General features: G+C 67.6%; 1 protein-coding gene across 1 annotated transcript in view; it reads right to left on the bottom strand.

The window, feature by feature from the left end:
• The window catches only part of MARK2 (microtubule affinity regulating kinase 2), a 154,692-nt gene that overhangs the window by 4,431 nt on the left and 123,561 nt on the right, over positions 1–26,700 (bottom strand). The window contains exons 5-12 of the mRNA XM_048504161.1: positions 15,314–15,413; positions 15,022–15,134; positions 11,305–11,437; positions 9,660–9,871; positions 8,902–9,398; positions 4,827–4,985; positions 2,763–3,014; positions 478–504 (exon numbers count right to left, since the gene is read on the bottom strand). Coding sequence (XP_048360118.1) covers positions 478–504; positions 2,763–3,014; positions 4,827–4,985; positions 8,902–9,398; positions 9,660–9,871; positions 11,305–11,437; positions 15,022–15,134; positions 15,314–15,413 — 1,493 coding nt within the window. The remainder of the gene's footprint in view (positions 1–477; positions 505–2,762; positions 3,015–4,826; positions 4,986–8,901; positions 9,399–9,659; positions 9,872–11,304; positions 11,438–15,021; positions 15,135–15,313; positions 15,414–26,700) is intronic.

Raw genomic sequence — 26,700 nt, 5'->3', positions numbered from 1 at the left:
AGAGCAAGCGAACAGCCTGGCTCCTCCTGGCAGCCCCCATGCAGGGAGAGAAAGGAGATTAGTGGAGCGGGTGGGGGGGGGGGAAGGAGGAGGAGGAAGGGCTCTAGTGGAAGAGCGGAGGCCCAACCTGGGGAAACCGAGGAAGAGGGAGAGCACCTCTGGAGGCACAGTGTTTCCTGTTGAGGAGGCCCTCGGGGTCAGGGTCTGCAGGCAGCCCTCCCCAGCCCTGCCCTCCCGCCCCAGAGAATGGACAGAGTCAGTGCTAGCCACTCCCCACCCTCAACCCACCCAGGCAGGGAGCTCCCAAGGTCACCACTGTGCCTTTAAGAGTGCTCTTTGGGGTGGGGGGAGGTCACACACAGACACCACTAGCAGCCAAGAGGTACAGGAGGAAGAGGAGGAGGAGGAAGCCAGCGGGAAGGTTTAGTATCCGACAGGAGGAGGACGGAACAAAACCAGAGTGATGAGAATGCCTACCTTCTGGCAAACCTGAAAGACAGATTTCTAAAAGAAAAAAAAAGGGGAGGGGGAAACCAGTGGGTGGGTGGGGCAGAAAGCATGGGAATGTGGAAGTGAACAAGCAGCCCTCCCCCGCCTTCCCAAATTTCAGGGGTCACATGAAAATCTGCTTAACTGCTGGCTCCCTTGACCCATGAACCCCACTCCCCCCCCCTCCCCAGCACTCTCCTTTGCCCCAGACGGAGACAAACAGACTGGGGGACTGGGGAGGGGGAGGGGGAGGATCCTCCAGCCTCTCTTTGCCTTTGGGAAAGGCCAGAATCAGGCCTGGGAAACTCTGGCCCCGAATCCCGCTGAAGTCTGGACTCTCCTGACAGAGCGGAGGACAGAAACGGGGCTGGGGGCACAGAGGAGAATGTGGGGAGGGAGGGGAAACATTGAGAGCCAAGAGAGAAGGGGGTGGGGCAGGAGGTGCCGGACGTCTCCGCCCCGACTGCACACCACCCCCTTGATGAAAGACAAGAAGTCTTCGGGGAAGCTCCCCCCCCCCCCACATCCCCGATGTCCCTCCGCATTCAGCCCCCTCCGCTAGAGCCAGAAAACAGGTCAGGTAGTTTGGTGTGTATCCCCCCCTCCCTTTTCAACGCGCCGCTGGACTGGAGGACAGAGTTCGCCTGCTCTTTTGGGGGGGTGTGTGTCAACGAACCGCCGTAGCCTGCCCACTCCCAAATCTCTTTTCTAACCTGGTAATCAGTCCCCGCTCAACTGGATGTAGATTCCCTTTATGCCCCCCCCCGCCCCATCCCTCTTCTCCCCCCACCCCAGCTCCTGGGGCTCAGTGGCAGCGGCCAACCCGTATTCCCCACCCCGCCCCCCTGAAACTCCGGACTCTGCATCTGCACAGGGGATGACGACACGCGGGCAGGAAACCAGGCGGCTGGACTCTCCTTGCTGCCTGGGGACGAGGGCCTGCAGCAGCCCGGCGGCCCTTGCTTTGCTCCACAATTTAATTAAGGCTGCTCCGAAGCCCTCTGTGCCCTGCAAATAGACACTTGGCTTCCGAGACCCAGGAGGCTCATGGGAAGGGCAGAGGAACGATTCAACTCCTGCAGGGGGGCTTTGTGCTTAGAGAGACTCCGGGGAAGGGATGATTCTTGGGAGTTCGCAGAACGCCTGTCCCTCCCAGCTATCCCTGCCTGGCCAGTCCTGGCTACCAGCACTCCCGATTCCAGATCTCCCGCTGGAACCTACTGCCAGTGGCGTCCCTTCCTGGCTGCATGTTCCTTCTGCGCCTCCCTTCTTTTTATTGGCTGTCAAGTCCCAGCTGACTTATGGCGACCCCCAGGGATTTTTCACTTCAGAGGGGGTTTGCCATTGCCTGCCTCCCCTGAGATTCCCTGGTGGTCTCCCATCCAAATACTGATCAGGGTTGGCCCAGTTTAGCTTCCAAGACCTGGGCTATCCCGGTCAGGGCCTCCTCCACAAAGAACTGCATCCATCACTGTTAGGAAGAGCAAGGACGTTTTCTTTCTTTCTTTCTCCCCACCTTTGGCTACTGCTGCAAGAATACCAGCTAAGAGCCAGTGCGGTGTAGTGGTTAAGAGCAGGTGGACTCTAATCTGGAGAACTGGGTTTGGTTCCCAGCTCCTCCACATGAGCGGCAGACTCTAATCTGGAGAACTGGGTTTGTTTCCCTGCTCCCCCACAAGAAGCCTGCTGGGTGACCTTGGGCCAGTCACGGTTCTCTCAGAATTCTCTCAGCCCCACCTGCCTCATAAGATGTCTGTTGTGAGAAGAAGAGCAAGGAGTTTGTAGGCCATCTTGAGTCTCCTCACAGGAGATAACACGGGAGGTATAAATCCAAACTCTTCTTCTCAGCCAACTCAAGAGGCTCGTCCTCCTGGACCTTGCTGGGTGTGGTTAGGAAAGGATTCCCCCCCACCCCTCTCCCAATGGCTTACCCTCCTGCTCTCAGCCTAAGACATGCAGACGGGTGGGGAAGACAAAAAAGGACGCGCAAGACACTGAACTGTGGTTATAATGGGGGGAGGGGAAAGGATAGATTAGGGCATTGAACGGGGAGCAATTCCACACAAATATGCACGGGAGCGCATGCACGCTGGCCATCCCGCCAGGACAAAGAAGCTTGGACCCCCTCCCCCACTACTCCACGAGAAACACTTTATGAAATATATACACTCAACAAGCAAGAACCGGTTGTCCACGTGAACAGGGCTTGGAGCAGCAGGCAGGACAACCCCCCCCCCTCATGGTAGCCCCACCCTCCCCACATCCCGCCTCACCTGCGTACGAACTTTGAAGTGAACTTGCTAAAGAGGCTTCCCGAGGCGCCCCTCCTGCCTTGGCTGTTCCCGGAGGGCGAGGCGGGGGTCAGGCCGTAGGGGAGGTTCTGCTGGTCCCGGACCTGCCGGAGCTGCCCTGCGTGGAAGGTGCTGCGGCTGGAGACTCCCCGGGGGAAGTTGGTGCGCTCAGGGAGGGCGCTGCTGATGTTGTGGGCGGAGGGGGAGGCGCCAGGGACCCTCTGAGGTGCAGTGCTGCAGGGCGGGAAAGGAGCAGAGAGAAGCGTGGTCAGGAGGAATCACTGCTGCCCAAAGAGCAGACCGAGCCGGGAACCAGTGGCCTGCCGGGCTCGGGCTGAACGGCAGCTCTCTGACTGGGCTCGGGCTGCCGACGTCCTGTTTTATTGTCTCCATGACTTTATCTCAGACGACTTTAGTTCTGTGAGGGACTGAAGCACGGTGACTGCGTGGAATTTTGTGCACCTTCTCAAAGAGGCAAACCTCCGGGCTCTCTTGAGAGGAAGACCCGCCGACCTGTCGTGCAACACGGTTATCCCCATAGGGTGGCTACAGCTCAAATGGTAAGGAGCACAACTTCCTATAAAGCACACGGCTGGAAGTGAAACTTGTCGCCGGAGGGGAAGGAGGAACCAGCACACATGCGCAGCCTCCTCTCCTCAGACCCCTGCTCAGCAGACAGTTTTAAACTGGTATCACCGGGCTTGGTTTACGGCTGCAGGGTTTGACCAAGTCAGCTGGTATTGGCTGAGAGAGAGAGAGGGGGGGGGGAGGAGCAAAGGGCTCATTCCCACCCAGTGCACTTGGAGACAGAGGTTTTAGAGAGACCCTTGTCTTGGCACCCCCACCCTTCCAGTACTTCACTTCAATGCACAAAACTGAGGTCGATTCCGCACTTGCGTTATCGACCTAAGTTCGAGCTGCGTTCGACCCAAGTGCTCCGAACAACCACTGGGATCGACGTGGTTTTGTACCAGCTTCGCCCCGTGTAATGGTCAAATTTCTGACTCCAGTTGGGAACTACTACTTTTTCAGGGAACCATGCTAGAACTCAGCTCGATTCCAGTAAAGTGCGGAATCTCTGGTGTCAGGAGTCCCCCATTCAGCCAATTACAGCTGAATGTTTCGGGCATGCATACAGCTGGCCAATCAAAAAACGCCACCTTCGTCCCTCCACTCCTGTGGCAGTTTTTTTTATAACGTGTGTGGGGAAAGACAGAACATGGCCGTAGAACAGTAGCCAATCGGAACGGAGCGGCGAAGAGGCACAGGATGATTCCGCCCTCCGAGCTGGGATCAAGCTGGTTGCAGTGGGCAACAACAATGGCTTCGACCTAGGTTAGTATCCTTCTCAGGGAACTGGGTCGAACCTATTTTACTGGTGTGCGGAATCACCCTGAGGTACAGGCCAAAGGTTTTTTTTTTTTTACTAAAGGTGCAGAAAAGGGAGAAGCCCAAATACAGTCTTGATCCTTTCTGTTGACCTTGAAGAGATAATGTGTCAAATGTCTCTCTGTCCGTATTTTAGGTGTGTGGGGAAACCCACTCAGCTGCATGCAGGAGGGACGCGGACGGAGAGCCCTGGATTCAGGGGTTGTGCCAGAAGCCAGATGGCCAGTCCCTTCGCATTGGCCGAGCTTCTAGCTCAGGGGTCTGCAACCTGCGGCTCTCCAGATGTTCCTGGACTACAATTCCCATCAGCCCCCTGCCACCATGGACCCCTGTTCTAGCTTCCTCTCTCCCCCATCAATGCCCACACCTGGCTCTCATCTGTGCAGCGGCCACACCCCAGAGAAGATCTCTGCTGCCCCTCCCATGTGTCAATCCTGTCTCCAGGGTGTCCTGAAAGAGCATTCGCACTGTGTCCCAGTCGGCGTCTTCAGATCTCGGCCTCTGGCTGTCACCTGCCACGCCACTCGCCTCTGGGCCCTGAGTGCACCGTTGGGGGGGAGGAAAAGCTCTGGCTCCAGCCCCGGGGCAGGACAAGAAAGCCCAAAAGGGGCAGGGGGAAGAGAAGAGGCACGGAGGTGTGCACAGCCGGCCACTTGCCTGGGTCGCTGCGCCTCACAGTTATTGTCGGAAGGGGGCAGCACGGGCTTGGAAGGGTGCACCGAGGCAGACATGGATTTCTGGTGCTGGCGCGGGCGGGCGGAGCTCACGGCGGCAGAGGCTGAAGCGGTGGAAGCCCTGGAGCCTGGAGTGGTTAGGCTACGAGCGGAAAAAACAAGCAGGGGAAAAGCACAGGTTTAAAGGGAGGGGGAAGGAAGGGCTGGGGCGGCTGGCTGTATCCGTAGCTGACCCAAACAGTGCCCACGTCCCCCCCCAACCCCGCACCAATCCCCTCCCATCTACAGCGGAGACCCCGTCACTCCCCTAACACATGATGCCCCCTAGGCAGCCTTGACCACGAGCAGGACAAGAAACGCTGCAACTCTGATTCTCACTGACCACCTCTCGTAAGCTCCGTGGTGCTGCCCCTGACTACCCCACCCCTTAGCTCAGGAGATGCGGGACACATCGCCCTGACTGAGTGCAAGGTGAAGGGAGCCGATCGGTCCGCGTAGCCAACGCTGCAAAACGCAGCCTGCCTGAAGCACCTTTCCTGGCAGCAGATAAAGCCCTTCGCTGTGGCGAACCTTCGGGCTAATCGAGCTATAAGTTGCTGATCTGAAACTAACCCTATCTGCTGACGGGCACTTTGGCTCTCAAAAGTCTATCACCCAAAAATCTTTTCGGTCTCTAAGGTGCTGCCGGACTCTACTCTAGCCGCTCTAATACAATCAGCCCTCCCTGCTATACACATTTCCCACGGTCCACTTCTCATTATCTAGCAATTTGCTGTAGTTTACCTGCTCTCTCTCGCACGGGCACCCAGGCCTTTCGGAAGAAAGAGGGTGTTGTGCGCCGGCATGTAAACTACAGGAAATTACTTTCCTTCACATCCTCCTTCCAATATAAGGACTGGCAGCAGAGGCCAGACCGGAGCTGCCAAAACGTAGCTGCCTCCTGCCCTGGATAACTCACGAGCTGCCCGTAAAAAAAAGATTATCATCTTAATGAGCCCCGATACAAGATGATTATTTGACGGGTATTTATCTTTATTCCGCAAGCTTTAATCCCTTGGGCATGCTTTCTCTTCATCGAGAAAGGAGAAATGCAGCTTCCTTTCTTAAAACACCCATCCCTGGAACCCTTTGCCACGGATACAGCCACAGGTTCAAATCCTTGGGTGGGGAAAGGGAAGCAAATATACAATATACAGCCAGGTATATGTGTATATGGGGGCAGGCACAACCATAACGCAGGGCAGGAATGGATGTCAATGGAGGGGAGGTGAAGGGATGGCCATGAAAGACCCTGACAGTCACAGTGGCAGACAAAAAGAAAACGGGGGAATGCGTGTGTGGACGCGTGTGTGTGATGGATGAGGAATGGCAGGTCACAGGGCTGCTCCTCCTTGGTCACGCCCCAGCAAAAGGCAACAAGGGGTTGGAGCACAATCTGAGAACTCCTTGAGTATATACGGGGTGGGGGGCAGAGATACGCAAGAGGTTCTCCTTCAGGGCTAACCTCAGCTTAGTTATCAGTAATACTCTCCACCTGGAGCTTTTCCACTGCAGGCAGGGGTCGGCCCCTGAAAGAACACTCCTCAGTATTCCCCACACTTACACCACTTGTATGCAAGGGAGAAATGTTATCGTCTAGCCTTGATTGCATGCAAAATGCTGTGTGCAGGGAACCTCTGGGAGAAAGATTTGTATTTCCGTCTGTCGTCCTTCTTCCGAGGAGCTCTGGGAGAACGAGCGAGAGTTGCGTCTGTGCAGCAGAGACCCATGGGCGTTCGCTCGTAGGCAGGGCTGGGGGGGGAAGGAGGCCTGGGCTTGAGGGGGAAACTAGAAAGGGAGACCCATTTCCATCTAGATTGGCCCTCTCACCTGGAGTTCAAGAAGGCTGTTGCTCCAAATTCAGGGTGTGGGATGCAAGCCAGGAGAAAAATAAACGCCCTGCAGGGTCTTATTAGTCCAAAGGTGAGCAGTCTCACCCAGTGGGCCACGACAGGGCACAGAGTCAAAGCCACCCCCTAACGCTGCCTCCTGGGATTGTTTTTCACAGGCATTGTGCATCTCTGGATGTGGAGGTTCCATTCACTCGCCACGGCTAGCAGCTATCGATAAATGAGCTAGGCACGGCTAGTAGCCACTAATTAATGAACAAGACGAGAAAGAACGGGCACACGGGCTGGCCCCAACACCAACTAGCACAACAGCCTGCAATTGACCACTTTAACGCATTCAGTCTGCCATGGTGCTCTGAGAACTCCTAGTTGTATCTCCGTTCTTCGGGAAATTGGGGCGGGGGGGGGGGTTGCCCGTGACTGCACAGGCACCTGACTGCTGGGTCAGAGAAAGAGGGCACATTTAACTCACAAACACATCTCAGTTTTGGGATGGTTTGAAACCTCCAGCCTTTCCCCTTGAAAAACCATGAGAAACGTGGCAGGGCGAGACTGCTGACACTGCTGATCTTGATGTTTCCTATTAAATTGGTTTTGATCTGTGGTGTAGCCCCAGCCACGTGGGCTTCGGAGAGAAGTGGAAACAGGGAACTAAAGAGAAGACAGAGGGCTGCTGCTCGGGGGCAGAGGGCCTGCTTAGCTGGCAGGAGGCCCAGCGTCAGCCTCTGGCATCTCCAGGTCAAGGAGTTGGAAAGACCCAGGCCACACTGAACCGGATGGGTCAAGAGGCTGAGGTTTCCCATAAAGCATATGGGTAAAATGAAAAGAACATGTGTGCCTTTAGGAAGTCGGTTTCAGAGGGCAGCCTGCATGGTGTAGTGGTTAAGAGCAGGTGCACTCTAATCTGGAGAACCAGGTTTGATCCCCTGCTTTGCCACTTGAGCTGTAGAAGCTTATCTGGTGAACCAGATTAGCGTGTGCACCCCAGCTGGGTGACCTTGGGCTAGTCACAGTTCTTCGGAGCTCTCTCAGCCCCAACTACCTCACAGGGTGTTTGTTGTGAGGGGGGGGGGAAGGGAAAGGAGATTGTCCTTTGAGTCTCCTTACATGAGAGAAAGGGGGGATATAAATCCAAACTCTTCTTTTTCTTCAAGTAGAAGAACTAAATTCGAGTCAGTAGCACCTCAGAGCTCAACGAGATTTTCTCACAGAGGGAAAGCTCATCCCCTGAACATCTCAGTGGTTTCTAAGGTGTTACTGAACCTGACTCTAATTTATTTATCTGGTCTCATTTGAACTGCTCCATGACCAGCCAGCCCTGGAGCTCTGGCCTCCCCAGTGGCAAAACATCTGGGAGGGGGATCCTGCAGACGTGCCAGAAATGGTGTTGCAAAGTTCCCTGTAAGCCACGCAGTCGCCGTATTGGTGCTGTGCAGATAAAAACGTCGCTGCTCATTACGCAGCCGATCTCAGGCGGGTGTGAGGGGCTGCCCAGCAGGGGGAGCGCTCCCAGGCGGCTCAGTTCCGCTCGGTGGCTGAGACGTTCTGCGCAGCGGTGGGGAAAGATTAGAGGGAATACTGATTAGCAGCCTTACCCCTGAGGCGGGAAGGGGCAAAGTGAAACGGATCTGACCCTTCGTTCTGCTTTGTTTTGCAGGCAGGAAGGGCAGCCTGAATAAGGGCTCCCCAACATTGCAGAGCTCCCCACAAACAGAAAACTGACCCATCAGGAAGCAGAAAGTTAGCATCCAAACACTTGCAGGTCCAGCCCAGCAGCCTCAGTTTCCGGACCAATTTTTACCAAGTTGTATGTCAGGCCTCCAAGTTGTATGTCAGCAATCAGCTGAAGCAGCTACAGAACTGGGCTCAACTGGGAAATGGACAAAGCCCAGCCCTCCCTCTCCCTGCTGCGAAGAGGAGGGGACCGCATCTCACAAAAGCCACGAGAGGAAACAAGCGGCCAATGGCGTGCAAATCGTCCCGTGCCCACAGTCTACTCGTAGCTGCGTGCAGGCCATGACTTGCAAAATGGGCACAGCAGACTCAGCATCTCCCCCCCCACCTCGAATTTTAAAATGTTAGACCACATTGGCCGATGCTGCCACCTTGCCCCTCAAGGCCTGGCGAAAACTGAGACCCCCCAGCCCCGAATCCCCCTGCTGGGTAGACCTATCTTTGCCTGCTCTGGATGGAGTGCCTGGCCTGCCTGGTGTGCTCCAGCATCGCAGTGAGTTATGGCTCCAAGTTCGTGTTGGTCGTGAGAGAGGGACGCTTTCTTGTTCTGCAGGAGGGGGCACGGACACCAAGTGAGCGGGAGCCCTTCCACACCCTAGACCCACACCTCCAACTGAACAGCAGGGGCCAGCACCACCACCAACCATTGGATTCGGGGAACACCCTCTTTGGGAGACAGAAGGGGAGTCACCACTTTGGCTACTCCAAACAGAAGTTGCCAAGGAACTTCTTTCCTGTTTCCTGTTTTTAACACATGCTGCAAAGAGCAGTGTTCGGCCTCGGCGTGCACACGCAAGAAGCGTCAACACAAAATTTTTGACACGCAAAACCCAGAAAAGCATTTTTAAAAATGCGCTTCCGCCAGGTTTCCGAACAGACCGACCGCCACGCAGGACAGCTGACTTTTGGCTGAACTTAATCCACCCTGTGCGCTACATTCATGGCCATGAATCAACTCCCGGTTCTTCCTCCCACAACTACCAGGGTCTGAGTGCAGCTCACAGGCAGAAAGCCCATTGCTTTCCACAGAGAAGGTATTGGGTGCAAGTCCTGGCATCTTCCATTAAAAGATCTCAGGCAGGACAGTCTTGGGAAAGACAAATCCTAGGAACCACCCAGAAGTGATTCCCCCCTCTGATGACAGAAAGACAGGAAGGAGATGGCTCTACTTTATCACGCAGCTAAGACCAGACCAGCGGAACCCCCCCACCCCCCAAGCAGTGTGAAGGACTGACTGTGGAGGGGGAGGGAGTGCTCTTCTTCCTCTCGAGGCCTGCCAACGGGCTGGCTGGCACTTTGACCGTACTGCTGGCCTTTCGGTCCCGCTCTTCTTCGGGCCGCTTGTTCTCCGCGTTGGCTGCCTGTGTTTTCTTGGAGTACGAAGTGGATGTTGGGATGGTTGGTACTGTCGGGGCGGGGAAGAAAGAAAGGAATGAAATCAGGGCAGGGCAGGGCTGGGACAGTCCACTACGTCCGTGTCTCCCTGGGCACACCTTGGCTTCCCAGCCATGGAGGGGAAGCAAACTCTCCTTCCTTTCACTATTTGATGAAACTGCTCCTCCAAAGCCCCAAAGTGGGATTCATACTCCAACTGAGGAACCTTGAGGATATCCATGGCTGCGAATAGAATCGCAGAGTTGGAAGAGACCCCAAGGGCCATCAAGTCCAACCCCCTGCAATGCAGGAATAACCAATCAAAGCACTCCTGACAGATGGCCATCCACCCTCTCTTGAAAAACTTCCAAAGAAGGAGACTCCACCCCGAGGTAGTGCATTCCACTGTATAACAGCCCTCACTGTCAGGAAGTTTCTCCTGATGTTTAGGTGGAATCTCCTTTCCTTCACCTTGAACCCATTACTCCTGGTCCTAGACTCCGGAGCAGCAGAACATAAGAACATAAGAACTAGCCTGCTGGATCAGACCAGAGTCCATCTAGTCCAGCACTCTGCTACTCGCAGAAAACAAGCTTCCTCCCTCACCAACATGACATCCCTTCAAAGATCTAAACATGGCTGTCAAGTCACCTCTTAACCTTCTCTTCACCAAACTAAACATCCCCAGCTGCTCCCTAAGTCTCTCCTTGTAGGGCACGGGTCCCAGACCTAGAAACTGCACAGAGCAGCAGGAGCATTGCTTGCTTCCAAGTCCTCTCAGCTGATGGACATATGCAGGGTTGCTCCAGAGGCAAGCAAGGAAGGAGAACGGGCTGCTAGCTCCAGGGGCAGGGATGGATGCACAAGTTCTAGCATCATAGGGAGGGAGAAAATGGAACCACCCACTTCCTCCACAGCAGGCCTGCCTCAGACCCCGAGGAGCCTTGTTTGCAGAGTCATTCCCATCAGTGAAGTCACCGCCTCCCTGCTCCCTCTTGCTATAGCCCAAACTGCCCCTTGAAATGCTGCTCCTGAGGCCAGGGGACCCGCCCCCGCCCCCCCGGGGCAGTGTTGGTGGGGGAAGAATCTGCAATCTGTTGGAAGATGGCAAGGAATGGGCAAAACCTGACAGCAGACGTGTCCCATCAGGACACATGATCCCTGCGATCCAGCCTGTTTTACCAACTGACCTCTCGTGTCCTGCTCACACTCCATCCTCTCCCCAGCAGGCGTCTTTCTCCTAACTAAAATCCCACTTGTCGCTTTTCTGCACCCTTTCTGGCTCCCCAATGTCGTTCCCACGATGCAGCAATCACCACTGAATGCAACATCCCAAAGGTTGCTTCCCCCTGAGCTTCAATGCCACTGGCTGCGTGATTCCCCGTCTCTTTGCCTTCTGCGTCAGGGAAAACGCTGCTCAACCTGCCCCGCCCCCCAGCCCCAGAGAAACCGGGGGAGACTCACCCTGGTCACTGAAGCGACGCTGCTTGGGGTTGGCCGAGACGCTGCGCTGTACCTTGTGTGACGGGGAGGGGGCGGTGCTGTTGGTGAGGTCGGGCTGCGGTCGGGGCTTCAGGGTAATGGTGTCGTTGTCAAGCTGAAAGAGACGGGATTGGAAGGTGGAAGGGAGGCCCAGCCTATGAAGGGGATTGTGCCACAAGGCGTGCCCAGGCTGCACTGCCCTCAGACCCCCAACATCCACCTACCCACCCAATCACCCACCCACCCAATCACCCACCCATCCATCCATCCATCCAATCACCCACCCACCCACCCACCCACCCACCCATCCATCCAATCACCCACCCACCCACCCACCCATCCATCCAATCACCCAATCATCCACCCACCCATCCATCCAATCACCCAATCACCCAATCACCCAATCACCCAATCACCCACCCACCCACCCACCCACCCAGGTCCATCCATCCATCCATCCATCTCTATCCATCCATCCATCATCCATCATCCATCCATCATCCATCCATCCATCCATCCATCCATCCATCCATCCATCCATCCATCCATCCATCCATCCATCCATCCATCCATCCATCCATCCATCCATCCATCCATCCATCCTCCAACCAGAGTCCTCGCTTAAAAGGTTATAATGTTAGAGAACCAAAGAGAACACAAATATGTAGTAGGATGAAACAAATTAAAAACTACACACTTTGATAACTGTACAAGAAGGTGAAGCTTTCCTTTTAAAAAAGTGTATACCAACAATGACAACTCCTGGGGGAGAGACAGACCCTCAGGACCCCTTGAAGGAACAGCTGGAGGGGGGGAGGGTTGGTCCACCAGCTCAGCCACAAAAAGGAGCTATTTATTAAACCCAAGGCTAATATTTGGATTTTTACACATCAACAGACAGCTGACGGGCACCTAAGAGGGCCGGGGAGCCTACTGACGTCATGTCTACACCCACAGACTAAAGCTTCCTTTTCAAGATACAGATGACCTTGGACATCAAACACCAGGCTTGGCTCCCTGTTTGCAGACTGCTGGTTTTACTTCCACTGGCTCTGTTAATGCCTCACTTTAAGGATTCCTTCTGATGCTTGATTTGACTGTAACCTGCCTCAGTGATCTTGTGGTAGAAAGAGTGTGTGTGTGTGTGTGAGAGAGAGAGAGAGGGTGGGGGAGGGAGGGGGAGGGAGGGTGGTGGGGCTGGGAACGACACACAGGCATTGAACAAAAGCAGTATTAATTTTTCAAAAAGTGCACGCTGGGTCAGCACCAGGTGGCCTGTGGCTAGCAGCCATTCTAGAGGAAAGCGCTTCAAAAGGTAAAGCCCAGCCTTTGGCAAAACCACATCTGGGGTGCAATTTTACTTTGGGGGGTGGTTCCATTTTACATGCTAGCAAGAAGCCTCAGGAATCAGACAGGAGATGTGCCTGGTAGACAGAACAGTAGGCTTCACCTCAGCTCTGTCTGGGGTACCCTCCTCCTTCAAAGGTTAGCAAAGAGAGGGGCAATATTCAATGGGGGCAACCCCACAAATGCAATCCCCTCTCCAGATAGGCTAAGGAAGCACCTTCAGTTTCAGGTTATGCTGGAGACCTTTTTAAAAAAAATATACCCTAAAGGTTTGGGTTTTTTTATGGTTAACCGGTTTCTTGGGCTGCCTGTTTTTAACCGAGGGTTTCTCTGCTTTGCTGCTTCTTTTAATTTGATGTTCATCATCTTCGGTTTTGGAGTCTTGTTTCAAAAAGTGGGAGAGCAGCTTGCAGATTCTTAAAATAAATAATGCCTCACCTGCAAGGCAGGGATTCTGGTGCGTTTATTTTTTTAAAAAAATAATAAAGACCTCCCAAAGATCCTGGCCCTGACCTGGACGGCCCAGGCTGCGGCTCTCCAGATGTTCATGGACTACAAAACCCATCAGCCCCTGCCAGCATGGCCAATTTGGAATTGTAGTCCATGAACATCTGGAGAGCCGCAGATTGCAGACCCCTAGTCTGATCTCCTCAGATCTCGGAAGCTAAGCAAGGTCAGCCCTGGTGGGTGCTTGGATGGAAGACGGCCAAGGAATCTCACAGAGGAAGGCAATGGCAAATCGCCTCTGAAGTCTCTTGCCTTGAAAACTGCACGAGGGGTCCTTGTAAGTTGGCCTCGGAATGACAACAAGCGCGCAAAGATCCTGCCCCAAGCGAAGCATGCAAAGCACAGGCGCTGCTGTGCATAATATTTCCTTGTTCTTCTCTGGCTTGCCTCAGGGAGGGGACAAAGATCAAGGCAAGCCATTGACTTGACCTCACGAGTCTCATTCAGCCCTCAGAAGCATCTGAATACTCCAGGAGCGAAATTCCTGCACTCCTCCGCACTTGCATGGAATACTATAGAGACAGGAACAGGCCAGAGTAACCCACAACAGTGACATCAGTGCTTCAGACCTGGAACTGAACTCGTTACCGCCAGGATGCCCCCAGGTAAATCATAATAGAGTCCTTCACGAGAGAGAGGGGAAGCTATAGGGCGATGCAACCCTCGGAGGATTGTGGTGGTTTTCAATTTTTTTCCACCACTTTCAGGGTGTGGATCAACTCTAGTCTGTTTCTGCACAGGGATAGAAAGAGACTGGGCCCTGGCTGGAGGAAGCAACACAGCAGAAGCTGCAGAGATGGGAGTGGAGAAAGGGAACGTGTCGGGATGATGCTGGGGTGCCTAAGAAAGGTGGCGTGGGAGGAGGCGGGCCCAGTGTCCTTTTCCAGAGGTGTAAAAGATGTCAGAGAGCCAGAATGGCGTCGTGGTTCAGAGCGGTGGATTCTGATCTGGAGAACTGAGTCTGATTTCTCACTTCTCCACATGAACAGCAGACTCCACTCTGCAGAACTGGGTTTGATTCCAGTGTGGTGTAGTGGTGGAGAGCAGTGGGCTCTCATCTGGAAAACTGGGTTTGATTTATCTCTCCTCCACATGAGCGGCAGACTCTTATCTGGTGGACTGGATTTGTTTCCCTGCTTCTCGGTGGCATAGCGCCGGGGGGTGGGGTGGGGGTCCGACGTACCGGGTGCGCGCCCCTGGGGGGTCATGGCGAGGGCTTTCCGGGGCGGGGGCAGGTGGAAGAGGGGCCCGGGCACAGTTCTCCCTCGCTCCGCCCCTGCTGGGTGACTTTGGGCTAGTAACAGTTCTCTCAGAACTCTCTCAGCCGCACCTACCTTACAAGGTGTCTGTTGTGAAGAGAGGAGGGGAAAGGAGTTTGTAAGCCACTCTTTACAGGAGAGAAAAGTGGGATATAAATCCAAACTCCTCCTCTTCTCCCCCTCTAATCTGGCAGACGGGATTCAACTCCCCACTCCTCCACATAAAGCCTGCTGGGTGACCTTGGGCAAGACACAGTTCTCTCCAAACTCTCTCAACCCATGCAGAGGCAGGCAATGGCAAACTACACTGAACATCTCTTACCTTGAAAAGCCTAAGGTCCTTTCCATCACCAACATACGCTTGGGAGCCCCACACCAAAGCTCTTCTATGATGGAGCTTCCAAAATCCAGGAAGGAGCCCCGCACAGTAGAGGGGACCTCTGCAGCCAAAGCTTTTCAATGGGCTCATGGCAACCTGTTGCCTTGGCGTTGGGAGGCTCGTGAACCGCCCTGAAATCTGCTCCGTGACCCCCCCTTAAATTTCCCCCACCACAACCATGGGGGTGCGGCTCAGTCGCTCACTCACCTCTGAGTTTTTGTATCCTAGCAGCAGATATGTAGCCATGACTTCGTTATACTTCTGGCTGACCAGCGAGTCCTGGATCTCCTCGCGGGTGTATCCCATGGATATCATGAGCTCTGCAGGGCAGAACGTGGGGAAAAGAAAAAGGTTAGAGCTCCTCCCGTGATAAGTACGTTCAGACGTGGGGGGAAAGAGAACCGTCTTGAGGATGGGAGCTTGGAGGCAAAACAGGGCCAGCGCTTCTGGCCCGTATGGTTCTTTAAAACTATTCCCCTTCCCTGTCCCATCGCCACACCTGTCCGCCTGGGGTCCTTGTAGTCGGGCAGAGGTTCCACGTAAGGCTTCAGTTCGTCGTCCTCATGCCCCACATTCATCCAGCGGTCTTTCATGATTTGCTGTAGGGGGGCGAGAAGGAAAAGGAAACAAACCAAGGGAACAGGGTGAGGTTCTGCTCTGTAGCGATAGACTTTCGAGATCTTCTGCTCAAGCTCGGTTCTCATATTGCCACAACAAAACTTTTTAAAATTGCAATAGAACTGGCTAAATAAAGGGGGCTGCACCCTCGGCTATGGGCCCTGGAGTTCAGGACCATGGATGCCTTCCAGCCCAAAGCTGCCCAAAAGCAAGGGAGAGAAAGGGGAGGAAGCCCTCACTTGCCCACCGTTACTTCTTTCATAGCAAGATAACAAGTGCCTTTCAGCGCCATCCTCTCCTATGGACTAACAGCTCCCTTTTCAAAAGCACAAGTGCACAAGGGGGCTGACACAGGAATAAGTGCATAAAAAGCAGCTCCTCTCCAGTTCTCAGAACTGCCATTTTCTAGGTAACTAAGAGGCATTGGGGGGAGGGGGGGAAAGGTGCCCCCAGGAGAACAAGGGAGAGAAGAGGTGGATGCCTCCCTCTAAGGCAGGGGTGTTAAACTCACGGCCCTCCAGATGTTCGTGAACTACAATTCCCATCAGTCCCTTCCAACATGAGCATTGGCTATACTGGCAAGGGCTGATGGGAATTGTAGGTCATGAGCATCTGGAGGGCCGCGAGTTTGACACTTGTGCTCTGAGGAATGTGGACAGCCAATGCGGTGTAGTGGTTCAGAGCAGCTGACTCCGGTCTGGACAACGGGGTTCAATTCCCCACTCTTCCACAGGAAGCCTGACCTTGGGCCAGTCACGGTTCTCTCAGAACCCTCTCGGCCCAGGCAGAGGCAGGCAACGGCAAACCACCTCTTGATGCCTCTTGCCTTCAAACCCCTCCGGGGTCGCCATCAGCTGTGACTTGACAACACACACACAAGGAACACACACATGCAAACTCCAGTTTGCTCTGACTGCGTGCCGAGATCCTCTTCCCACAGTGGCGCGTTCCTCTCCCTCATCCATCACACACACATCCACCACCCTGCCTTGTCTGACATCGCCACGATGCTGAAACACCCAACTGTCCCCTTCTGAATCAAAGAGCGTCCCCGCTTCCCCCACAGACTGTGGCTAAAATTACACCTGGCAGGGAGGAAGCAGCAGTGGCGTCTTGCAGCCAGAATGCAAGTTGCTTCCTAGTCCCTGCATGAAGGGAAGGTTGTGGGGATACTTCAGTTGCCTAACCCCGCCCCCCCCTGCACACACAAAGGCAATTTTGGATGGCAGGAGGCACCGTAGCGCAGCCAAAGTCACGAGGCAGGGGCCCGGAAGTGAACTGTGACCTACTTATACCAGCATGGGGAAGGTTTAAAAGGGGTGTGTGGCAAATTAAAAACAGAGCAGCACAGAGAAGGACAGTGCTTTCCATGATGCTGAAGCCTTAGGGAACTGGTTGCACTTTTTAAAGCAAAAAGAACATTGGAAAGGATTTTTAAAAAATGAAAATACAAGTAAGGGCGGAAAGAGTTGAGCTTTATCACTAACAAAGAAGACTGGAAAGGAACTGTTTCAATGTTTTGAGGTGGTTTTGGAGGGGTAGCCGTGTCAGTCTTGCAGTAGAATAGCAAGATTTTTTTAAAAAGCAGGTGTCTAAAGCTGTGTTTGTGTGAGAATTAATCAAATGGCTATCGTAAGGTAGGGATGGGTGCTGCTTGCTATCAGCCAATCAAATGCTTACTATATGGCCAATCACATGTCAGAATTTGCAGGCTCCTTAATGAATGGAAATATTTTTTTAAAAATCACAGGCAAAATCGTAGTGATTTATACTGGAATCCTACGCAGGGTTACTCCATTCTAAACCCATGGAAATGCAGGCGTTTAAACTGGAATGATTCTACATCAGACCACACTGCTAATTTATAAGGAATGTAAGGCGAGAGAAAGAGAGAGCTGCGCTGGTTTGAAAAATGATTTATTATGAAATTAAGTTCCGAAGAGATGGAATCCATTCTTATTTATAACATTGGTTATGCCCGTGGTGGCGAACCTTTGGCACTCCAGATGTTATGGACTACAATTCCCATCAGCCCCTTCCAGAATGGCCAATTGGCCATGCTGGAAGGGGCTGATGGGAATTGTAGTCCATAACATCTGGAGTGCCCCCCCCCCCCCCCACCCCCCCCCCCCCCCAACCCCCCCTCCCCCCGCCCCCCCCCCCCCCCTCCCCCCCCCCCCCTCCCCCCACCCCCCCCCCCCCCCCCCCCCGGCCCACCCCGCCCCCCCCCCCCCCCCCCCCCCCCCCCACCAACCCCACCCCCCCCCCCCCCCCCCCCCCCCCCCCCCCCGCCCCCCCGCCCCCCCCCCCCCCCACCCCCCCCCCCCCCCACCCCCCCCCCCCCCCACCCCCCCCCCCCCCCACCCCCCCCCCCCCCCACCCCCCCCCCCCCCCACCCCCCCCCCCCCCCACCCCCCCCCCCCCCCACCCCCCCCCCCCCCCACCCCCCCCCCCCCCCACCCCCCCCCCCCCCCACCCCCCCCCCCCCCCACCCCCCCCCCCCCCCACCCCCCCCCCCCCCCACCCCCCCCCCCCCCCACCCCCCCCCCCCCCCACCCCCCCCCCCCCCCACCCCCCCCCCCCCCCACCCCCCCCCCCCCCCACCCCCCCCCCCCCCCACCCCCCCCCCCCCCCACCCCCCCCCCCCCCCACCCCCCCCCCCCCCCACCCCCCCCCCCCCCCACCCCCCCCCCCCCCCACCCCCCCCCCCCCCCACCCCCCCCCCCCCCCACCCCCCCCCCCCCCCACCCCCCCCCCCCCCCACCCCCCCCCCCCCCCACCCCCCCCCCCCCCCACCCCCCCCCCCCCCCACCCCCCCCCCCCCCCACCCCCCCCCCCCCCCACCCCCCCCCCCCCCCACCCCCCCCCCCCCCCACCCCCCCCCCCCCCCACCCCCCCCCCCCCCCACCCCCCCCCCCCCCCACCCCCCCCCCCCCCCACCCCCCCCCCCCCCCACCCCCCCCCCCCCCCACCCCCCCCCCCCCCCACCCCCCCCCCCCCCCACCCCCCCCCCCCCCCACCCCCCCCCCCCCCCACCCCCCCCCCCCCCCACCCCCCCCCCCCCCCACCCCCCCCCCCCCCCACCCCCCCCCCCCCCCACCCCCCCCCCCCCCCACCCCCCCCCCCCCCCACCCCCCCCCCCCCCCACCCCCCCCCCCCCCCACCCCCCCCCCCCCCCACCCCCCCCCCCCCCCACCCCCCCCCCCCCCCACCCCCCCCCCCCCCCACCCCCCCCCCCCCCCACCCCCCCCCCCCCCCACCCCCCCCCCCCCCCACCCCCCCCCCCCCCCACCCCCCCCCCCCCCCACCCCCCCCCCCCCCCACCCCCCCCCCCCCCCACCCCCCCCCCCCCCCACCCCCCCCCCCCCCCACCCCCCCCCCCCCCCACCCCCCCCCCCCCCCACCCCCCCCCCCCCCCACCCCCCCCCCCCCCCACCCCCCCCCCCCCCCACCCCCCCCCCCCCCCACCCCCCCCCCCCCCCACCCCCCCCCCCCCCCACCCCCCCCCCCCCCCACCCCCCCCCCCCCCCACCCCCCCCCCCCCCCACCCCCCCCCCCCCCCACCCCCCCCCCCCCCCACCCCCCCCCCCCCCCACCCCCCCCCCCCCCCACCCCCCCCCCCCCCCACCCCCCCCCCCCCCCACCCCCCCCCCCCCCCACCCCCCCCCCCCCCCACCCCCCCCCCCCCCCACCCCCCCCCCCCCCCACCCCCCCCCCCCCCCACCCCCCCCCCCCCCCACCCCCCCCCCCCCCCACCCCCCCCCCCCCCCACCCCCCCCCCCCCCCACCCCCCCCCCCCCCCACCCCCCCCCCCCCCCACCCCCCCCCCCCCCCACCCCCCCCCCCCCCCACCCCCCCCCCCCCCCACCCCCCCCCCCCCCCACCCCCCCCCCCCCCCACCCCCCCCCCCCCCCACCCCCCCCCCCCCCCACCCCCCCCCCCCCCCACCCCCCCCCCCCCCCACCCCCCCCCCCCCCCACCCCCCCCCCCCCCCACCCCCCCCCCCCCCCACCCCCCCCCCCCCCCACCCCCCCCCCCCCCCACCCCCCCCCCCCCCCACCCCCCCCCCCCCCCACCCCCCCCCCCCCCCACCCCCCCCCCCCCCCACCCCCCCCCCCCCCCACCCCCCCCCCCCCCCACCCCCCCCCCCCCCCACCCCCCCCCCCCCCCACCCCCCCCCCCCCCCACCCCCCCCCCCCCCCACCCCCCCCCCCCCCCACCCCCCCCCCCCCCCACCCCCCCCCCCCCCCACCCCCCCCCCCCCCCACCCCCCCCCCCCCCCACCCCCCCCCCCCCCCACCCCCCCCCCCCCCCACCCCCCCCCCCCCCCACCCCCCCCCCCCCCCACCCCCCCCCCCCCCCACCCCCCCCCCCCCCCACCCCCCCCCCCCCCCACCCCCCCCCCCCCCCACCCCCCCCCCCCCCCACCCCCCCCCCCCCCCACCCCCCCCCCCCCCCACCCCCCCCCCCCCCCACCCCCCCCCCCCCCCACCCCCCCCCCCCCCCACCCCCCCCCCCCCCCACCCCCCCCCCCCCCCACCCCCCCCCCCCCCCACCCCCCCCCCCCCCCACCCCCCCCCCCCCCCACCCCCCCCCCCCCCCACCCCCCCCCCCCCCCACCCCCCCCCCCCCCCACCCCCCCCCCCCCCCACCCCCCCCCCCCCCCACCCCCCCCCCCCCCCACCCCCCCCCCCCCCCACCCCCCCCCCCCCCCACCCCCCCCCCCCCCCACCCCCCCCCCCCCCCACCCCCCCCCCCCCCCACCCCCCCCCCCCCCCACCCCCCCCCCCCCCCACCCCCCCCCCCCCCCACCCCCCCCCCCCCCCACCCCCCCCCCCCCCCACCCCCCCCCCCCCCCACCCCCCCCCCCCCCCACCCCCCCCCCCCCCCACCCCCCCCCCCCCCCACCCCCCCCCCCCCCCACCCCCCCCCCCCCCCACCCCCCCCCCCCCCCACCCCCCCCCCCCCCCACCCCCCCCCCCCCCCACCCCCCCCCCCCCCCACCCCCCCCCCCCCCCACCCCCCCCCCCCCCCACCCCCCCCCCCCCCCACCCCCCCCCCCCCCCACCCCCCCCCCCCCCCACCCCCCCCCCCCCCCACCCCCCCCCCCCCCCACCCCCCCCCCCCCCCACCCCCCCCCCCCCCCACCCCCCCCCCCCCCCACCCCCCCCCCCCCCCACCCCCCCCCCCCCCCACCCCCCCCCCCCCCCACCCCCCCCCCCCCCCACCCCCCCCCCCCCCCACCCCCCCCCCCCCCCACCCCCCCCCCCCCCCACCCCCCCCCCCCCCCACCCCCCCCCCCCCCCACCCCCCCCCCCCCCCACCCCCCCCCCCCCCCACCCCCCCCCCCCCCCACCCCCCCCCCCCCCCACCCCCCCCCCCCCCCACCCCCCCCCCCCCCCACCCCCCCCCCCCCCCACCCCCCCCCCCCCCCACCCCCCCCCCCCCCCACCCCCCCCCCCCCCCACCCCCCCCCCCCCCCACCCCCCCCCCCCCCCACCCCCCCCCCCCCCCACCCCCCCCCCCCCCCACCCCCCCCCCCCCCCACCCCCCCCCCCCCCCACCCCCCCCCCCCCCCACCCCCCCCCCCCCCCACCCCCCCCCCCCCCCACCCCCCCCCCCCCCCACCCCCCCCCCCCCCCACCCCCCCCCCCCCCCACCCCCCCCCCCCCCCACCCCCCCCCCCCCCCACCCCCCCCCCCCCCCACCCCCCCCCCCCCCCACCCCCCCCCCCCCCCACCCCCCCCCCCCCCCACCCCCCCCCCCCCCCACCCCCCCCCCCCCCCACCCCCCCCCCCCCCCACCCCCCCCCCCCCCCACCCCCCCCCCCCCCCACCCCCCCCCCCCCCCACCCCCCCCCCCCCCCACCCCCCCCCCCCCCCACCCCCCCCCCCCCCCACCCCCCCCCCCCCCCACCCCCCCCCCCCCCCACCCCCCCCCCCCCCCACCCCCCCCCCCCCCCACCCCCCCCCCCCCCCACCCCCCCCCCCCCCCACCCCCCCCCCCCCCCACCCCCCCCCCCCCCCACCCCCCCCCCCCCCCACCCCCCCCCCCCCCCACCCCCCCCCCCCCCCACCCCCCCCCCCCCCCACCCCCCCCCCCCCCCACCCCCCCCCCCCCCCACCCCCCCCCCCCCCCACCCCCCCCCCCCCCCACCCCCCCCCCCCCCCACCCCCCCCCCCCCCCACCCCCCCCCCCCCCCACCCCCCCCCCCCCCCACCCCCCCCCCCCCCCACCCCCCCCCCCCCCCACCCCCCCCCCCCCCCACCCCCCCCCCCCCCCACCCCCCCCCCCCCCCACCCCCCCCCCCCCCCACCCCCCCCCCCCCCCACCCCCCCCCCCCCCCACCCCCCCCCCCCCCCACCCCCCCCCCCCCCCACCCCCCCCCCCCCCCACCCCCCCCCCCCCCCACCCCCCCCCCCCCCCACCCCCCCCCCCCCCCACCCCCCCCCCCCCCCACCCCCCCCCCCCCCCACCCCCCCCCCCCCCCACCCCCCCCCCCCCCCACCCCCCCCCCCCCCCACCCCCCCCCCCCCCCACCCCCCCCCCCCCCCACCCCCCCCCCCCCCCACCCCCCCCCCCCCCCACCCCCCCCCCCCCCCACCCCCCCCCCCCCCCACCCCCCCCCCCCCCCACCCCCCCCCCCCCCCACCCCCCCCCCCCCCCACCCCCCCCCCCCCCCACCCCCCCCCCCCCCCACCCCCCCCCCCCCCCACCCCCCCCCCCCCCCACCCCCCCCCCCCCCCACCCCCCCCCCCCCCCACCCCCCCCCCCCCCCACCCCCCCCCCCCCCCACCCCCCCCCCCCCCCACCCCCCCCCCCCCCCACCCCCCCCCCCCCCCACCCCCCCCCCCCCCCACCCCCCCCCCCCCCCACCCCCCCCCCCCCCCACCCCCCCCCCCCCCCACCCCCCCCCCCCCCCACCCCCCCCCCCCCCCACCCCCCCCCCCCCCCACCCCCCCCCCCCCCCACCCCCCCCCCCCCCCACCCCCCCCCCCCCCCACCCCCCCCCCCCCCCACCCCCCCCCCCCCCCACCCCCCCCCCCCCCCACCCCCCCCCCCCCCCACCCCCCCCCCCCCCCACCCCCCCCCCCCCCCACCCCCCCCCCCCCCCACCCCCCCCCCCCCCCACCCCCCCCCCCCCCCACCCCCCCCCCCCCCCACCCCCCCCCCCCCCCACCCCCCCCCCCCCCCACCCCCCCCCCCCCCCACCCCCCCCCCCCCCCACCCCCCCCCCCCCCCACCCCCCCCCCCCCCCACCCCCCCCCCCCCCCACCCCCCCCCCCCCCCACCCCCCCCCCCCCCCACCCCCCCCCCCCCCCACCCCCCCCCCCCCCCACCCCCCCCCCCCCCCACCCCCCCCCCCCCCCACCCCCCCCCCCCCCCACCCCCCCCCCCCCCCACCCCCCCCCCCCCCCACCCCCCCCCCCCCCCACCCCCCCCCCCCCCCACCCCCCCCCCCCCCCACCCCCCCCCCCCCCCACCCCCCCCCCCCCCCACCCCCCCCCCCCCCCACCCCCCCCCCCCCCCACCCCCCCCCCCCCCCACCCCCCCCCCCCCCCACCCCCCCCCCCCCCCACCCCCCCCCCCCCCCACCCCCCCCCCCCCCCACCCCCCCCCCCCCCCACCCCCCCCCCCCCCCACCCCCCCCCCCCCCCACCCCCCCCCCCCCCCACCCCCCCCCCCCCCCACCCCCCCCCCCCCCCACCCCCCCCCCCCCCCACCCCCCCCCCCCCCCACCCCCCCCCCCCCCCACCCCCCCCCCCCCCCACCCCCCCCCCCCCCCACCCCCCCCCCCCCCCACCCCCCCCCCCCCCCACCCCCCCCCCCCCCCACCCCCCCCCCCCCCCACCCCCCCCCCCCCCCACCCCCCCCCCCCCCCACCCCCCCCCCCCCCCACCCCCCCCCCCCCCCACCCCCCCCCCCCCCCACCCCCCCCCCCCCCCACCCCCCCCCCCCCCCACCCCCCCCCCCCCCCACCCCCCCCCCCCCCCACCCCCCCCCCCCCCCACCCCCCCCCCCCCCCACCCCCCCCCCCCCCCACCCCCCCCCCCCCCCACCCCCCCCCCCCCCCACCCCCCCCCCCCCCCACCCCCCCCCCCCCCCACCCCCCCCCCCCCCCACCCCCCCCCCCCCCCACCCCCCCCCCCCCCCACCCCCCCCCCCCCCCACCCCCCCCCCCCCCCACCCCCCCCCCCCCCCACCCCCCCCCCCCCCCACCCCCCCCCCCCCCCACCCCCCCCCCCCCCCACCCCCCCCCCCCCCCACCCCCCCCCCCCCCCACCCCCCCCCCCCCCCACCCCCCCCCCCCCCCACCCCCCCCCCCCCCCACCCCCCCCCCCCCCCACCCCCCCCCCCCCCCACCCCCCCCCCCCCCCACCCCCCCCCCCCCCCACCCCCCCCCCCCCCCACCCCCCCCCCCCCCCACCCCCCCCCCCCCCCACCCCCCCCCCCCCCCACCCCCCCCCCCCCCCACCCCCCCCCCCCCCCACCCCCCCCCCCCCCCACCCCCCCCCCCCCCCACCCCCCCCCCCCCCCACCCCCCCCCCCCCCCACCCCCCCCCCCCCCCACCCCCCCCCCCCCCCACCCCCCCCCCCCCCCACCCCCCCCCCCCCCCACCCCCCCCCCCCCCCACCCCCCCCCCCCCCCACCCCCCCCCCCCCCCACCCCCCCCCCCCCCCACCCCCCCCCCCCCCCACCCCCCCCCCCCCCCACCCCCCCCCCCCCCCACCCCCCCCCCCCCCCACCCCCCCCCCCCCCCACCCCCCCCCCCCCCCACCCCCCCCCCCCCCCACCCCCCCCCCCCCCCACCCCCCCCCCCCCCCACCCCCCCCCCCCCCCACCCCCCCCCCCCCCCACCCCCCCCCCCCCCCACCCCCCCCCCCCCCCACCCCCCCCCCCCCCCACCCCCCCCCCCCCCCACCCCCCCCCCCCCCCACCCCCCCCCCCCCCCACCCCCCCCCCCCCCCACCCCCCCCCCCCCCCACCCCCCCCCCCCCCCACCCCCCCCCCCCCCCACCCCCCCCCCCCCCCACCCCCCCCCCCCCCCACCCCCCCCCCCCCCCACCCCCCCCCCCCCCCACCCCCCCCCCCCCCCACCCCCCCCCCCCCCCACCCCCCCCCCCCCCCACCCCCCCCCCCCCCCACCCCCCCCCCCCCCCACCCCCCCCCCCCCCCACCCCCCCCCCCCCCCACCCCCCCCCCCCCCCACCCCCCCCCCCCCCCACCCCCCCCCCCCCCCACCCCCCCCCCCCCCCACCCCCCCCCCCCCCCACCCCCCCCCCCCCCCACCCCCCCCCCCCCCCACCCCCCCCCCCCCCCACCCCCCCCCCCCCCCACCCCCCCCCCCCCCCACCCCCCCCCCCCCCCACCCCCCCCCCCCCCCACCCCCCCCCCCCCCCACCCCCCCCCCCCCCCACCCCCCCCCCCCCCCACCCCCCCCCCCCCCCACCCCCCCCCCCCCCCACCCCCCCCCCCCCCCACCCCCCCCCCCCCCCACCCCCCCCCCCCCCCACCCCCCCCCCCCCCCACCCCCCCCCCCCCCCACCCCCCCCCCCCCCCACCCCCCCCCCCCCCCACCCCCCCCCCCCCCCACCCCCCCCCCCCCCCACCCCCCCCCCCCCCCACCCCCCCCCCCCCCCACCCCCCCCCCCCCCCACCCCCCCCCCCCCCCACCCCCCCCCCCCCCCACCCCCCCCCCCCCCCACCCCCCCCCCCCCCCACCCCCCCCCCCCCCCACCCCCCCCCCCCCCCACCCCCCCCCCCCCCCACCCCCCCCCCCCCCCACCCCCCCCCCCCCCCACCCCCCCCCCCCCCCACCCCCCCCCCCCCCCACCCCCCCCCCCCCCCACCCCCCCCCCCCCCCACCCCCCCCCCCCCCCACCCCCCCCCCCCCCCACCCCCCCCCCCCCCCACCCCCCCCCCCCCCCACCCCCCCCCCCCCCCACCCCCCCCCCCCCCCACCCCCCCCCCCCCCCACCCCCCCCCCCCCCCACCCCCCCCCCCCCCCACCCCCCCCCCCCCCCACCCCCCCCCCCCCCCACCCCCCCCCCCCCCCACCCCCCCCCCCCCCCACCCCCCCCCCCCCCCACCCCCCCCCCCCCCCACCCCCCCCCCCCCCCACCCCCCCCCCCCCCCACCCCCCCCCCCCCCCACCCCCCCCCCCCCCCACCCCCCCCCCCCCCCACCCCCCCCCCCCCCCACCCCCCCCCCCCCCCACCCCCCCCCCCCCCCACCCCCCCCCCCCCCCACCCCCCCCCCCCCCCACCCCCCCCCCCCCCCACCCCCCCCCCCCCCCACCCCCCCCCCCCCCCACCCCCCCCCCCCCCCACCCCCCCCCCCCCCCACCCCCCCCCCCCCCCACCCCCCCCCCCCCCCACCCCCCCCCCCCCCCACCCCCCCCCCCCCCCACCCCCCCCCCCCCCCACCCCCCCCCCCCCCCACCCCCCCCCCCCCCCACCCCCCCCCCCCCCCACCCCCCCCCCCCCCCACCCCCCCCCCCCCCCACCCCCCCCCCCCCCCACCCCCCCCCCCCCCCACCCCCCCCCCCCCCCACCCCCCCCCCCCCCCACCCCCCCCCCCCCCCACCCCCCCCCCCCCCCACCCCCCCCCCCCCCCACCCCCCCCCCCCCCCACCCCCCCCCCCCCCCACCCCCCCCCCCCCCCACCCCCCCCCCCCCCCACCCCCCCCCCCCCCCACCCCCCCCCCCCCCCACCCCCCCCCCCCCCCACCCCCCCCCCCCCCCACCCCCCCCCCCCCCCACCCCCCCCCCCCCCCACCCCCCCCCCCCCCCACCCCCCCCCCCCCCCACCCCCCCCCCCCCCCACCCCCCCCCCCCCCCACCCCCCCCCCCCCCCACCCCCCCCCCCCCCCACCCCCCCCCCCCCCCACCCCCCCCCCCCCCCACCCCCCCCCCCCCCCACCCCCCCCCCCCCCCACCCCCCCCCCCCCCCACCCCCCCCCCCCCCCACCCCCCCCCCCCCCCACCCCCCCCCCCCCCCACCCCCCCCCCCCCCCACCCCCCCCCCCCCCCACCCCCCCCCCCCCCCACCCCCCCCCCCCCCCACCCCCCCCCCCCCCCACCCCCCCCCCCCCCCACCCCCCCCCCCCCCCACCCCCCCCCCCCCCCACCCCCCCCCCCCCCCACCCCCCCCCCCCCCCACCCCCCCCCCCCCCCACCCCCCCCCCCCCCCACCCCCCCCCCCCCCCACCCCCCCCCCCCCCCACCCCCCCCCCCCCCCACCCCCCCCCCCCCCCACCCCCCCCC

This window comes from Sphaerodactylus townsendi, linkage group LG01 (genome assembly GCF_021028975.2).
Source record: "Sphaerodactylus townsendi isolate TG3544 linkage group LG01, MPM_Stown_v2.3, whole genome shotgun sequence".
Classification (NCBI taxonomy): Eukaryota; Metazoa; Chordata; class Lepidosauria; order Squamata; family Sphaerodactylidae; genus Sphaerodactylus; species Sphaerodactylus townsendi.
The sequence above is the reverse complement of the archived record's forward strand: the minus strand, read 5'-3'. Positions and strand labels throughout refer to the sequence as shown.